The sequence below is a fragment of the Cryptomeria japonica genome, chromosome 2 (genome assembly GCF_030272615.1).
Source record: "Cryptomeria japonica chromosome 2, Sugi_1.0, whole genome shotgun sequence".
Lineage (NCBI taxonomy): Eukaryota > Viridiplantae > Streptophyta > Pinopsida > Cupressales > Cupressaceae > Cryptomeria > Cryptomeria japonica.
In genome coordinates this window covers 441,399,927-441,413,911 of record NC_081406.1, presented here as the reverse complement: position 1 = coordinate 441,413,911, position 13,985 = coordinate 441,399,927, and the positions used below count along the sequence as shown (strand labels likewise).

Here is a 13,985-nt window from a genome sequence, read left to right as displayed (position 1 = left end):
ATATCATAAGCATCACATAGAAACATACATCATGAAACATCTCATCACATAGGTACACATGTATATAGCTGCCGCAAAGATGAATCATCTCATTTATATAATCATAAGTGTCATGATACAATGATGTCAAAATACATATGGCTACAAAATCACTCGAAGGTGTCTACATCATCATACAAAATGGTACAAAACTAATACAGAGGAACCCACTGATCACTCCTGCCAGTACTAATGGTAGTACCAATCTAGTCTATCTCATGGTGTCCCATGCCACATGTCCAGCCCTCATCTCCAGTCTTGGATCCTGAAACACTCGTCTGAGTGCATCCCGATCTTCCTCTCAATCATAAGAAATCAGCTCCCCATCGATCGGTACCCGCAGTATCCTGTAAACATCCTCCAAGGTGACTGTCATCTCACCCATCGGCAAATGGAAAGTGCATGTCTCTGAGTGCCATCTCTCAGCTAGCGCAGTCAGCAACCCCATGTTTGCCCGAAACTCAGGCACATACATAATATATCGCAAACCCATACCCTCAATGGCAGCCCTGCCCTCAAATGTCAACTCTGGTTGCAACCTCTGAGTGACAGGAATCTCTCTCGCGACTCCAGTATAGGCAGATACTCCTGCAGTCAAACAAATCAACTGTGTCAGTCAAAGTGGCATTCACTATTCATCACAAAATGCTGCTTATTATTCTAAGTGCTTATGGTATTCTATCCTAGTGACACTCACTGTTCATCACAAAGTGTTGCTATTTATCCTAGTGGTACTCCTTGTTCATCACAAAGTACTGTGTTTTTGCACTTCCTGTTCATCATAAAGTGCTGCTCATATTAGTACTCCCTGATCATCACAAAGTACTATGTCTTGGTACTCACTGTTCATCACAAAGTGCCTCGATCTATCCTATCTTAGGGCCTTTGCTTGAGTGTATCCTCTTGAGTAGTTTCCTAATTGGCAACGTATGTTCTATCACAGAATTGGCTATCCTGGCCCTATTTGCTATCCTAGTCTTCCCTAGAGGACTTGCTTGAGTGTATCCTCTCAGCAGCTTATCCAATCGACAGCGTATGTTCATCACAGAATTGCTGATTTGGCCTAGAAGACATAAACGTGCTTTCATTACATAAATGTGCTTACATATTGCACAAACGCGCCTAGCCAACATAGATGCGCTTGGCACCAGCACAGACGCGCCTCGACGTTTTGACATTTTTTGGACATTATTCAAACATCCATTTATTGCGCTACCTATGATGCATTTATGACAACATTTATTACAACAAAGTACAAGGAGGTTTTGCGGTACTTACCGGCTCTCCTGCATCTGCTGGCCTCTGATATCGGCGAACGCGATCGAATCTGTGAACCAATGCCATCGCCGCTGACTGCTGCTGCTCTATCTCGCTCTGCACTCTGATCTCTTGGATGTGTGGATGACAATGAGGATGTATTTCCCTCGTAGTCTATCTTATAGACTGCCCTAGCCCTAGTCCTAGCCCTCGTCTCCCAAGTCAGTCTTCTTTATCCCGTTACTCTGTCACTCTATCCTATCCGGTCAGTCCACTCTAGCCTTTCTTTCGTATCGAGAGATTGTTTGCAATCTTTTCAGACGTTTTCATCCAATCTCTCGAGGGGGCATATCATTCCCATCTTGGGGCAACTTTGTATCAGTTCATATTATCTTCTTTGAAACAACGCGACAAGCTGCATTGTCTCAAAGAGCGGCAAAATGTAGACGCCTAAAATTGTCATGTCTAATTAAATAAATATTTTATTTAATTATCTAAGCCTAATTCTTTTATTAATTAAAATAAATCTTTATTTATTTAATTAATTCATTTATCCTCTTTTAGCCTTATTTCTCATTTAAATTTATACATTTATTTATTTAAATTACCCCTTTTCCTAAATTAAATAAATATTTTATTTATTTAATTAATCCCACTTCCTCTATTAATTAAATAAATCTTTATTTATTTAATTAATTCATTAGCCTTTTCTACCCATGACACATGTCATTTATCTCTTAATTCCTACACTACCTACCCTCTTATTATTTTATTATTTTCTTTACCTACCCTCTAATCATAGCCGACCTCTTTTACACCTCTCAATTTTTTTTCTCCATTTCTTATAGTGTCCTCTATATAAGGAGATGCTTCCTTCATTATCAAACCCTGGCTAATCAATTTATGCACTTGACTACACTACGCTTTTCATATGAGATCCTACTTGCAACCACATTTCCGTTCTTTGTTGAGCTCTTGTGCACATAAAATCTGAGAGCAAATATATCAAGCAAGATCAATAGAGATAGGAAGAATGGAGATTCAAACCCTGTTGAACATGTGATGGTATAATCTTTGTGATTTCATTTGATTTGCATTGTCTTAGGTAATCTTCATATGTTATGGTGGATCTTTGTTGTTGTTAGGCTAGGGTTTTGTGGTTGAATTCATTTAGTCTTTCAACATTGTTGTTGTTTCCATTTTCACCATATACAGCTAGTACTCAGAGTAAGCTTTGTATCGCATAGTCTGAATAACTCCTGCCAGAAGTTACCCATGAACCTACTGTCTCTATCACTGACAATACTTCGAGGTAATCCATGCAATTTGAATACCTCGCGAAAGAAAAGATCTGCTACTTGTGTAGCTGAATTAGTCGTGATCGGAAAGAAATGTGCATACTTAGTCAACCGATCAACTACCACATAAATGTTGTCTCTCCCTTGAGCTTTCGGCAAACCTGTAATAAAATCCATAGACACGCATTCCCACTTCCTCTCAAGGATAGGAAGTGGTTGAAGTAACCCAGCAGGGTAAGTATGCTCTTGCTTGTTCTGCTGACAAAGAGAGCACTCCCTGACATACTGAAGAACATCAGATTTGAGATCCTTCCAAGTGAATCTCTCTCGTACCTTCGTATAAGTCTTAAAGTACCTGGGATGACCAGCCATAGGTGAATCATGTAAAGATCTCAATACCTTGTTCCTCATATAAGAACTTGGGACTAAAAATATTCTCTCTTTGTAAATGATGAGATCATTCACAAGAGAGTACCTGTTGTCCTGTACTGTCTCATCAATAATGCCAAAAGCCCACGGATTCTTGGCATACTCTGCTATGATTGAATGTTTCCAATCCTCGGAAACCTCTACCATTGAGATCAAATGGGGATGGTGAGATAAGGCATCAGTAACAACGTTCTGAGTCCCTTTGACATAGGAGATGTCATAATCATAAGACTATAACTTGCTGACCCACTTTTGTTGACGTTCCTATAGATCCCGTTGTCCAAGGAAATGCTTCAAGCTGTTATGATCGGTTTTGACACAAAACTTGCTGCCAACTAAATACTACCTGAACTTGGCCATTGCATGCATGATGGCCAACATTTCCTTGTTATAAATGTTGTAGCTCTTATCAAGACCCCTTAGCTTCTTGCTCTCGAAAGCTATAGGATGACGATCCTGCATAATCATTGCACCAATACACTCTCCACATGCATCACAATGAAGCTCAAAAGGTTTGGTGAAATCTGGCAAAGCTAGAATTGGACATGTAGTCATCAACTGTTTGAACTTTTCGAAACACTCCTGTGCTAGAGGCATCCAAACAAATGCTCCCTTCTTTGTCAAATCAGTAAGTGGTGTGGCATGCCGTGAGAATCCACTAACAAACCGATGGTAGAAGGCGCACAAACCAACAAATCCCCAGAGCTAAGTCAAAGTTTCTAGAGTGGGCCAATCAATAATGGCACGAACCTTATCGGGGTCCATGCGAACTCCCTCTCTGTTGATTATGTGACCCAAATATAGAATCTTTACCATGCCCAATGCACACTTGCCCTGACAAAAAAGGACTCCATGTCAAGCATGCCCAAAACAATGTCCAGATGAATCATGTGCTTCTCCCAAGATCTGTTGTAAACCAATATGTCGTCAAAGAACACCAAAACAAATCTCCTCAACTGATACTGGAAGACCCTGTTCATAGTGAATTGGAAAGTAGCTGGTGCGTTGGTTAAGCCAAAGGGCATAACCAAAAACTCATAGTGTCCACAATGACATCTGAATGTAGTCTTCTCGATATCCCGCTCTCTGATAGTGATATGGTGATATCCTGTCCTCAAGTCAATCTTGGAGAAATAACAAGCTCCGTGAAGCTCATCTTTCAACTCATCGATGCGAGGGATGGGATACCTGTTCTTTATTGTTCTTTTGTTCAGCATCCAGTAATCAATGCACATCCTAAGTGTACCATCTTTCTTCTTTACCAAAACCACTGATGAAGTGAAAGGAGACTTACTCAGCCTTATGTGTCCCATAGCTAAGAGTTCTTTGATGCTTTTCTCAATTTCGTCTTTCAAATGCTTTGGGTGCCGGTAAGGTGTAGTCATGATGGGCTTGGTGCCCTCTTCCAGCTCAATGATGTGCTCTATACCTCTATCAGGAGGTCTACTAGGTGGTATGTCACTGAACACCTTTATATGCTTAGCTCTATGCTCCTAAACATCTAGATGATATGGTGTTTTTCGCTGCTCCTCATATGAAGGCATCAACCTACACTCTGCTGCCCACTCTAGCATATCATGTTTAATATGTCTCTCTATTCTTCTGAGAGTTATGATTTTCAAGTTGCTGTCCTTGATGGCCTTAAGTACATGATTTGTCCCATCAACCTTAAATTTCATTTCCATTTCCCTAAGGTTGAGTGTAAACTCACCAATTGTATGAAGCCACTTCATTTCAAGAACCACATTCGTGTTTCCCATGTTAACAACATAAAAATCTGCTTTAAATGCATAGTTATTGAGTTTCATAGGCAGATCCGAAATCATTCTCTCACAATTGAGAGTGCAACCATCAGCAACTTTTACCTTTATCCCTTCAAACTCTTGAGTTTGAATTCCACACTTTTCCACCGACTCTGCATCTATAAAATTGTGAGATGCACTTGTATCAAGTAAAGAAATGATTCTTTGACCAGCCAAGAGTGCATGCAGCTTAAAGGAGCCTTCCTTTTGAATGCTAGATAAATGAGCTTCCTATAGCTCCAATTCCCCTTCATTTTTTGAGTTTTCAGTCCTTGATTCCTCTTGATCAACTTGCTGGTCTGTGTTATCAGTCATGTTTTCACCCTCATAAAACCATTCCATATGCTTATTTTGACCTTTAGGCTTGAGAGGACAATCATGGTTTTGATCATAAGGGCCCTCGCAATAGAAATGCAGCCTCTTCCTACGCAAATCATTAGTTGTTTCCCTATCCAAAGGGGCTGCACATTTTTTCTTTTGATCTACGTTTTCTGAATTCTTTGGATCTGATTTTGTTGTCATTATAGGATGAAGATGGTTTTAAATTGTTTGAGTTGAACTTATTATGTGGGGCTGTAGGTTCCATGCTACGAGCTTTCCACATAGCTTCTTGCAATGTAGGGGGATCAAAAGCTCTAATCCAACCCTTCATAGGCTCATAAAGACCCTCAACAAATAGTATGACCAGCTTCCTCTCTGAGATACCCGTGACCATGACCGAGAGCTTTTGAAATTCACCAATATAAGACTCCAAGCTGCCCATTTGTTTCAACTGAGCTAAATCTCTGAAATACAACTCTGGGTCTCTTTTGTCAAAACGCTCAACTAGTCTATAAGTGAACTCCTGATATGTAGTGATAAGGTCATGCTCCAAAGTAACCATCCCATGGTGCCACCAATCATGGGCTACCCCATCCAAATGCAAAGCTACAAACTTAATGGCATCTTCCTTTGCCATAGGATGTAGGTTTGAGAAAGTGTCCAACTTGCTAACCCAAGCTCTGACTGTAACTCTACCGTTGCCATCAAAAGTGGATAGTGTAAGCTTGTTGGTTGCATACCTAAGATTATTGAACTTATTCCATGGTTTCCCGTGAGTCCAATTCCTGATATGCTCCCTCTTCTGACTCTGGAACCTTTCAAAGTTAAGATGATCCTTAACTCTTGGTGGTAATGCATCCCATTCGTCATGAAGTGTCATCACATTATCTGTAAAGGTCACATCACCCTCTTCCTCAGCCATGTCCCTCTCTTCAGGTTTATTTCTCAAAAATGGGTGTCGTGTAGGCCTATCATAGTTGTGTGTGGGTGTCACTCTTACCCTCGGGTGTCCAGCAATAGTTCCATTCTCTTCTTGATCCAGGTTATGTCCCCCAAGAATGGTGATCTGTTGCATGGCTATAGCTAGCTGCTAGAACACATTTGCTACCTGTTCTTGTCCAGCTACTAGACCCCTCATAATAATTCCGACTTCTTGGTCCTCATTGTTACGAGGATCTCTATGTGGCTCACGATCATTCCTATCTCCCATGATTTCCAATGGTATCTCTTCAAATTGATCCTGGTTTCCCTGTAAACCAAGTCTCCTATGTGTGTAAAACCTGTGAGGCCCAAACTGATGTTGATGCATAAGAACTTCTAACACTCCAGGAAGGCAAGATTAGAGCTCTGATACCACTGTAAGAACCCTGCTAGTTTTAACTCTACCTCTGATGCTAATACTGTCTTGCTTTTGTATTTTCAATGGTTTGAAGAATTTTAAATAAAAAAAAAAGTACACCAGGCTGGAAATGACATAAAACTGAAATGACAAGAAGTAAAGAGCAACTACAACTATATTATAAATCAGGGAGCTGTTACAAAATAAACTAATACTAATATCATACATGGAGGTCCTCAGCTTATTTATATTAAAGAATTCTGGAACTTGCCAGCCAAAACTGTGAAACTGACCAAACAAGGTGTACAAGTCCAGGATGTAATTTCTCCAAGCTAGAAAAAAGATGGAATGGTCTATGTATGTTCGGCGTCCAAGATGGAGTAATCAAAAGGCAAAGAGAGAAGGCGTTTCAGCCCTCTAGATCACACGCCCCCTTCCTGGTCCACACGTTCTAGGTAGATAGTGTACGATTGTCTAGAAGAAATGTACGGCTTGTATATTGAATAACAACTACTGCTGATTGAAAGCACCTAATTCAAGAAACCCTTATTGAAATCTGAAAATATCTGAATAAAATGAACTCTGAGGAAGCACAATAAGACTCCAGAATGAAGCCCTCACAGTTGCAGTGATTCAGCTGGTCTTCCATAGTCTCAAGATCACAGATCCACGAAGAATTCTCTTTCTTCAATGATGTAAACCAAACTTCAAAAACTCGTACTCGCCATGGACTCGGCAAACCAAAAATTTGGACTCGGACTCGGACTTGTGAAAGACTCGCGAAAGACTCGGCGAAAAAAAACCCGTAGTTTTACAAAAAAACATAAAGAAATTAATGCATTTAGAGAACATAAGAGCCATAATTGAAACATTACACATGTCATATGATCTACAAACGCACAATATTCGAAATTTCATCATTCATACTCATAGTTTCAAACTTTCAACTCTTAAATGTATAATATCAAGATTTCTTCAATGCTAATTATGTTGTTATATGGAGCCTAATCAGACTCGGAGGTTAAATTTTCCCTACTTCCATCAGCGCAGTTTCCCCCTATATTTTTTGACGGGGGTTTGGGGGCAGCTCCCCCAAGTTAGGGTCAAGGGGCAGCACCCCTTGCCAAAAATACTTTTATTATTTATAAAAGCGTTGGGTGTTATTTTTCTATTGGCCCAAGTCCAATTAAGGTTACCCCTTAACCCCCAAAAAATTCAAAAAGGGGGGGGAGTTATGCCAAATGAAGGCAAAAAAAACAAAAAAAACCTCATTTTTAAAACTTGCCTGATGTTTTTTCTGGGTCGCACAAGTCCATATGAAAGACTCGCGCGAGTCCTTGCAAAAGACTCGCGAGTCTTTCAGATGGACTCGTGGCTCCCACGGACTCACGAGTCCGTGGCGAGTCCACGAGTTTTTAAACTATGATGTAAACTTTTGAAACCCTTGTCTCAAATAAAACCACAAAGAAGCCAAAAAACAATTTCAAATAATCAGTAATGCCACGAGGTTGACTTGCTTTTGCCTTATATACCCAAAAAGCACGACTTTTGCCCTCTAAAATGCTTTCAATAGTTTTAACTCAAATTGGGCATCCTTTTTTAATTAAGTGATTTAATAATCACTTTATAATATTTTAAGTGGCCTTTAATTTTTTATAAAGTCAAATTATGACTTTATAATATCCTTATAAGTTAATTAAATAACTTAACCACAAAAATATTAATATCTCCCTCAATATTTAGTCTTTCGACGTGCTATCTGAAGCCAGGGTCAACACTGTATAACCCCCATGTGTCCATGTGCCTTGACTAAAAATAACATCACTGCCAGATTGACTTACTATAAATAGTAAGTATAGTAAGTCCCTCAACTAAGCCCACACACTAACTGCAATAGCCTAGAACTGAAACCGAGACTGAACTGAAGAAGTGGAGTGACAACAAACTCCATTAACTGCCATTGAGACTCTCTATCCAAACATATTAGCCTACGAGAGTCCAAGTAATAGGATAACCCATCAGCAAGTGACACTGACTAGAGTGGGGACATTACATTTTTCCAATTATGGGGCTAGTTTCTTTTATATATATTTCTTCAGTTTTTAGATTCAAAATTCTTCATTTGAGTAATTATAAAGATTTTCGCTAAATAATTATTTAAAGTTGTGCAAAAATAATCATTGCAGGTTGTAACAGATTTGAAGCAATTAACCAATGCCTCTTCCAGTATACTGCAAGTAATTTGTCTATTAAGGAAGTTGTGCAATCATCCTAAACTTGTGGATAAAACTCTTGTTCAAGCAATGGGTAGTATGGGTGGTTCTAATACTTTGGAAAGTTCTGAAGATACTACTGGAAAAGGAGGATGCCAGAAGTTGAAATTGCAATACAGGTAAGTCTTTTGAGAATCTCTCTCTCTCTCTCTCTCTATATATATATATATATATATATCACACACATGCATACATGCAAAGACACATCCCTCTCCTCTCCCCATCCTTCCTACTGCTTCCTCCATCATCTTTGCTTCTCCCCCTCATCTGTGTTCTTATCACAAATTTTCATATGGTCATATCTTTCAAGTATTGTTTTCAAAGTGTTGCTATTTTCCTCTTATCATTTCATTACTTATGGTTCCTTGAATTGTTTGATTCATTGTAGGTTTGAACCTGGAGATAGCAGCTTGTCAGGAAAACTTCAATGCTTAGATTCATTACTCTCTTGTGTTTTTCAATCATCTCCTAATACAAGGGATAGAGTGGTCATAGTTTCCAATTTCACTCAGACCCTTGATATTATTCAGGTTAGAATGCTTGTTTCAATTTATTTTCTAGAACTGTTTGGATTTAAACTATTCTACAAAGTTGTTTCAACTATTCCCTCATTTTGAAAATTGTAGGTTTTGTGTGATCGGTTAAACTATTCTACAATGTTCTTTTTACTAATCCCTCATTTTGAAAATTTTAGGGTCTGTGTGATTATCGATGCTGGAAATTGTTGCGTCTTGATGGAACAACAAACACTTCTTGCAGGCAGCAATTGGTTGATCATTTCAACAATGCATTAGGGGATGAGTTAGTATTCCTTCTTTCATCCAAGGCAGGGGGCATAGGGCTTAATCTTATTGGAGCTAATAGGTATTTACTTCAATTTACACTACACTCTATGTATTTCTTCTCGTTTGAAATTGTAAAGAAGATATACAAATGGTTGAATTGCAAACATTAATTTGTAGTTTCTCTTAGAATTTATAGAAGTAAAGAAATGAACATTGTCTACAAATTTAAAAGCTAATCCAACAAATAAGATAGAACTTATGTGGAGCTTACATAGCATGATTTGTTTGAATGTACCTTCAACCTTGAAGTCATTGTATTACAACTAATTATACCAACGCATCTCTCATGCATGTTTATGCACATTGAATAAAATTTTACAATGTAAATTTTACTTGCCATTACCTTTGAGCACATCTCTTGCTTTGTTTCGTAAATGAGTCTCCTATCTCTTGGTTGTATGTAAATCACAATGATATACTCTTGGTGTTCCCAGTCAAGATATGTATATGCAATCAATATATGTGCCATGATTGGTGATGGTCTTGATTAACTGAAAAAAAATTTCTTTTTACAGTTGCATTGATTAAATGAGAATTTTTATTCAACATTTCATACAAAGTACCAATCAACAATGCAAGCTATCTATTCCTTTAAACACTTGATGGAAGGCCCTTTGCAGGTGGGATCAGTTAGGGCATAGACATTCCATGTGTACACAATCATGGGATGATAATCTCAAGGTGCTTGTTATTTTCCTCTATCCTTTTGGGGATGCAAAACTATTAGCCAAGATTTCTTTCTGGTTATTATGCAAAAGAATCCCCATTTATGATGATTGACAGTTAACTTGCACAAACACTTCCTCTAGGGATGGAAAAGGGTTGTTTGATTAATGATAAAATTCTTTCTTAAAATGGAAGAAGTGATTGATGACTAGTTGTAAGACCCTGCCCTAGCCACCTCAAATATTGGCTGTGAGGGAACTGTTGTTTTTGAAAGTTTCTGACCAGGCTTGCCACTTTAGCAGTACTAGATGAAAAGGGCTGTGTTCTAACTTGTGAACTAGAAAGCTTGGGTGGTGCCTTGACCATGGTGTCCATTCCTATAGGCTTGAATCCAAATCAACAACATTATTGATATGCTTGTTTTGTTGGTTGGCCTCTTTATTGGCAACTGTGGTCCAATTATTGGCATTGGTTGTGTTGGTTTTGGCAACCTCTGTCATAGGCTTAACTTATAGTCATAGGCTTGTTGACTAACAAAAGATTATTATGAATCTTAGGTTCAATAGATTGCCAAAGAAAGCAAGGATTGATATAATTAATATATAAAATAGGTAGCGTGGAATAGTTATTCTATTTTTGGATATCTATGATTTCCTTAAGGTTCTTGGAAGTATCCACTTCAACGTAAACATGTTTCTAGGGAAGGTAATAATATAATCAAGTTTGTTCATGACAAATAAAACAACCTAGAGGCTTAATAACTCATCGATGCAAGCCTATAGTGGTAACACTAATGACACACCCAACAATTCAATACTCTTAGGATTTTGAGTTTGGCATTAATAGAGACCACAAAATCCCTAGTTCTTCGGAAACTACACCTAGGGTGCGTTGGCCCATAACTGTTATTGATCTGAAATTTCCTCTTAATGGACCCCATTATGAAATTTATGTTTCATGTCTTGTGTCATTCCCCTCTAGATCTTTGTGTTATGTCGTAGGGTTGAAATTTCATTTTTCATGGGTCTTGGTTCAATTTTGTAGGTTTTGAATCTAGGTTACCTCTTTGGGGCAAGGTTACAATGTGCAATTGCATTTTGCAATTTACATGTTGCACATTTGTGCTTGAACCCCACAACTACAAGATACAATGGGGGCGGGGTTGCAAAGTGATTTGCGCATTTGTATACCATGGGCACAGTGCAAACTTGCCTTTGGAACTGATGAGTTGGCAAAGCCTTATACACACAGACTTGTCCCTCTCACTTGCAGTTGCAATTTTCTATCTTGCCCCCATTGTCCGCAACCCAACAAAAGTCGTATTTGGTGGGCTGTGATTCACTTGCACGTATGCATATTTGTCAATTACAAATTGCTCCCATGTGCCTACACCTTGCAACTCTGCATGAACTCATTTGATGGGCTGCCGACATCACTTGCAACCGTGCATCACTTGCAAAGTTTGAAAACTACCATCTTATGCTTAGTCCTTCAGACATCACAACACTATTACACAAATGACTTATCTAGCCCCTTTGCAAGTTGCAAAATGCATGCTTGCTTCCATGCCATACAACTCCACACTACTCATTTTGTGGGTCAGAGACCTCATTTACAAATTGCATCTCTTGCAAACTACTACCTTGCCTCATATTCCTGCAACCCCAAAGAGTTGTGTTTGCAAACTTGTTGCACTTCCTTGCAACATGCAACATGCATACTTGCATTCCAAGCTTGTAATTTTGTGATGTACTTATTCTACAACATGTACCCATGCCTTTGCAAAATGCTACATGCCTCCGAAGTTTGTAATTCCACAATGCATTCATTTGCATACTTAGCCCATGACTTTGCAACTTGCTCTTGTGCCTTGCAACTCTACCATTTTCACAAAAATCAATATCTAACCCCATGCACATACAAGAATGCATTTAATGCTCTCACATGAATGCAAGTAGACTTGAAAGATGTCCAAGTCATGTGCAAGTACAAGGGGACTCTAGGGAGACATGGAGATAGTTTCTTTGGAAGGAGTAGCTTAAAAGTTTATATCTAAGTTACCGGGTATGAACCCTCGGGTCTCGATCTAGTTCCTCCTGGCTCCAAGTTCAGATCTGGTTCTCCCTGGGTTCAGATAGGGTCCTGCCCAAACACTTATGGGTTTGTCCTTGTCGAACCCAAAAGAACTTGGGAGGAATTTCAGAGTATTTTGCAGAACCTGTCAGGAATTTGGCAGAAAAGCTGATTTTGTTGAGGTTTTTTAATTGTTTTTTAATGCCAAAAAGGCAAATCTGACTCCCCAAACGCTAATTTAACCTCTGAAAACACTAAAAAGGTAAAACCTACTTCATTTTTGCACAATAGAATGAAAAACATAACTTCTTTGATCCATTGGTTAACTTCATTTTTTGTTTGCCATTGCTCAAGGAGAGTTGAAAATTGATTGTTGCTTGTTCCTAGCTGGTTCTTGTGCTACTCCTATGCGGTTACAAGTGTTGATTCGTTCTTGGAGACATTGAAGAGGAATATTTCAACAAAAGAGGTAGGCTTTTGTTGTTCTTTGTTTTTTAAAAATTTTTCCTTGCATTTTTTTTACAAATTTAAATGAACTCTAGTTTTGCTTTATTTTTTCATTTCAGTTTTGTAGAATGGCAAGTGCTTCTAGTGTTGGGAACGAACCCCATTTTAAAATGGACCCAAACTCTCCTCTTTGGAAATATGTTGAAATGGTAGAACAACTTCTAGGTGGAGGAGGCTATCTTTGGATTTGTTCTCATTGAAAAGAACCATATAAGAGCTCATACAATCGAGTAAAAGCACATTTGTGCTTTATCCCTAAAAAGAGCATCAAATTTTCTCCAAGAAAGCCAAAAGTTAAAGGGCTTTTTGCAAAGGCACAAATATTGGCATATATAGAAGAGCAAAGAAAAGCAGATGAAGCAATTGGGAAAGAATCTTCTCATCCTTTGGTAAAGAATAAGAGTAAGAGTAAGAAATGATCAATGGCCTCTCCATCACATCTCAATCTTCACCATACAGAGGGCCATCCATTCTTGTCTATACCTCGAGAATAACCTATTATGCCTCGTAAGAGTGGAAAGGGTTCGTTGGAAACATCATTTCACAATGAGGGTATACAGATTGCCAAGCAAGACATAGCTAGATGCATGTATGCTAAAGGTTTGGCATTTAATGTTATTCACTCACCTTATTGGCAAAAAATGGTGAGATCAATTAATGAGGCTCCAAAGGGGTTCGAGGGCCTAGGATATGAGAAGGTGCATACTTCCTTATTGGAGAAAGAGGTGAAATATGTAGAGGACTCCTTGAAGCCTATCAAGGATTCATGGATTGAAACAAGGGTGTCCATGGATGGAAAGATGCAAGAAATCACCTATTGATCAACATTGTTGCATTGTCCCCTAAAGGGGCGATTTTTTTGAGAGCAGTGGATTGTGATGGGCAAGTAAAGGATGATCCATTCATTGCTAATATTCTTTTCCAAGCCAGTGAGGAAGTTGGCCCTTGAAATGTTGTTCAAGTGGTAACAAATAATGCCAAAAATTGTAGGGTAGTTGGGTTATTGGTTGAGGAGCGATATCAACACATTTTTTGGACACCTTGTTCAATCCACTTGCTCAACCTAATGCTGCAAAAAATTGGTAACAATGTTGATTGGATCAAAGAAGTGTATGTTGAGGCTAAGGAGATCCAAA

General features: G+C 38.7%; 1 protein-coding gene across 1 annotated transcript in view; it reads left to right on the top strand.

Moving 5' to 3' along the window:
• LOC131031614 (DNA repair protein rhp54) overlaps nt 1-13,985 on the top strand; it is a 127,904-nt gene that overhangs the window by 28,163 nt on the left and 85,756 nt on the right. Inside the window, exons 3-5 of the mRNA XM_057962777.2 lie at nt 8,672-8,877; nt 9,147-9,288; nt 9,453-9,622. Of these exons, the coding sequence (XP_057818760.1) occupies nt 8,789-8,877; nt 9,147-9,288; nt 9,453-9,622 (401 nt within the window). The 5' untranslated portion in view covers nt 8,672-8,788. The remainder of the gene's footprint in view (nt 1-8,671; nt 8,878-9,146; nt 9,289-9,452; nt 9,623-13,985) is intronic.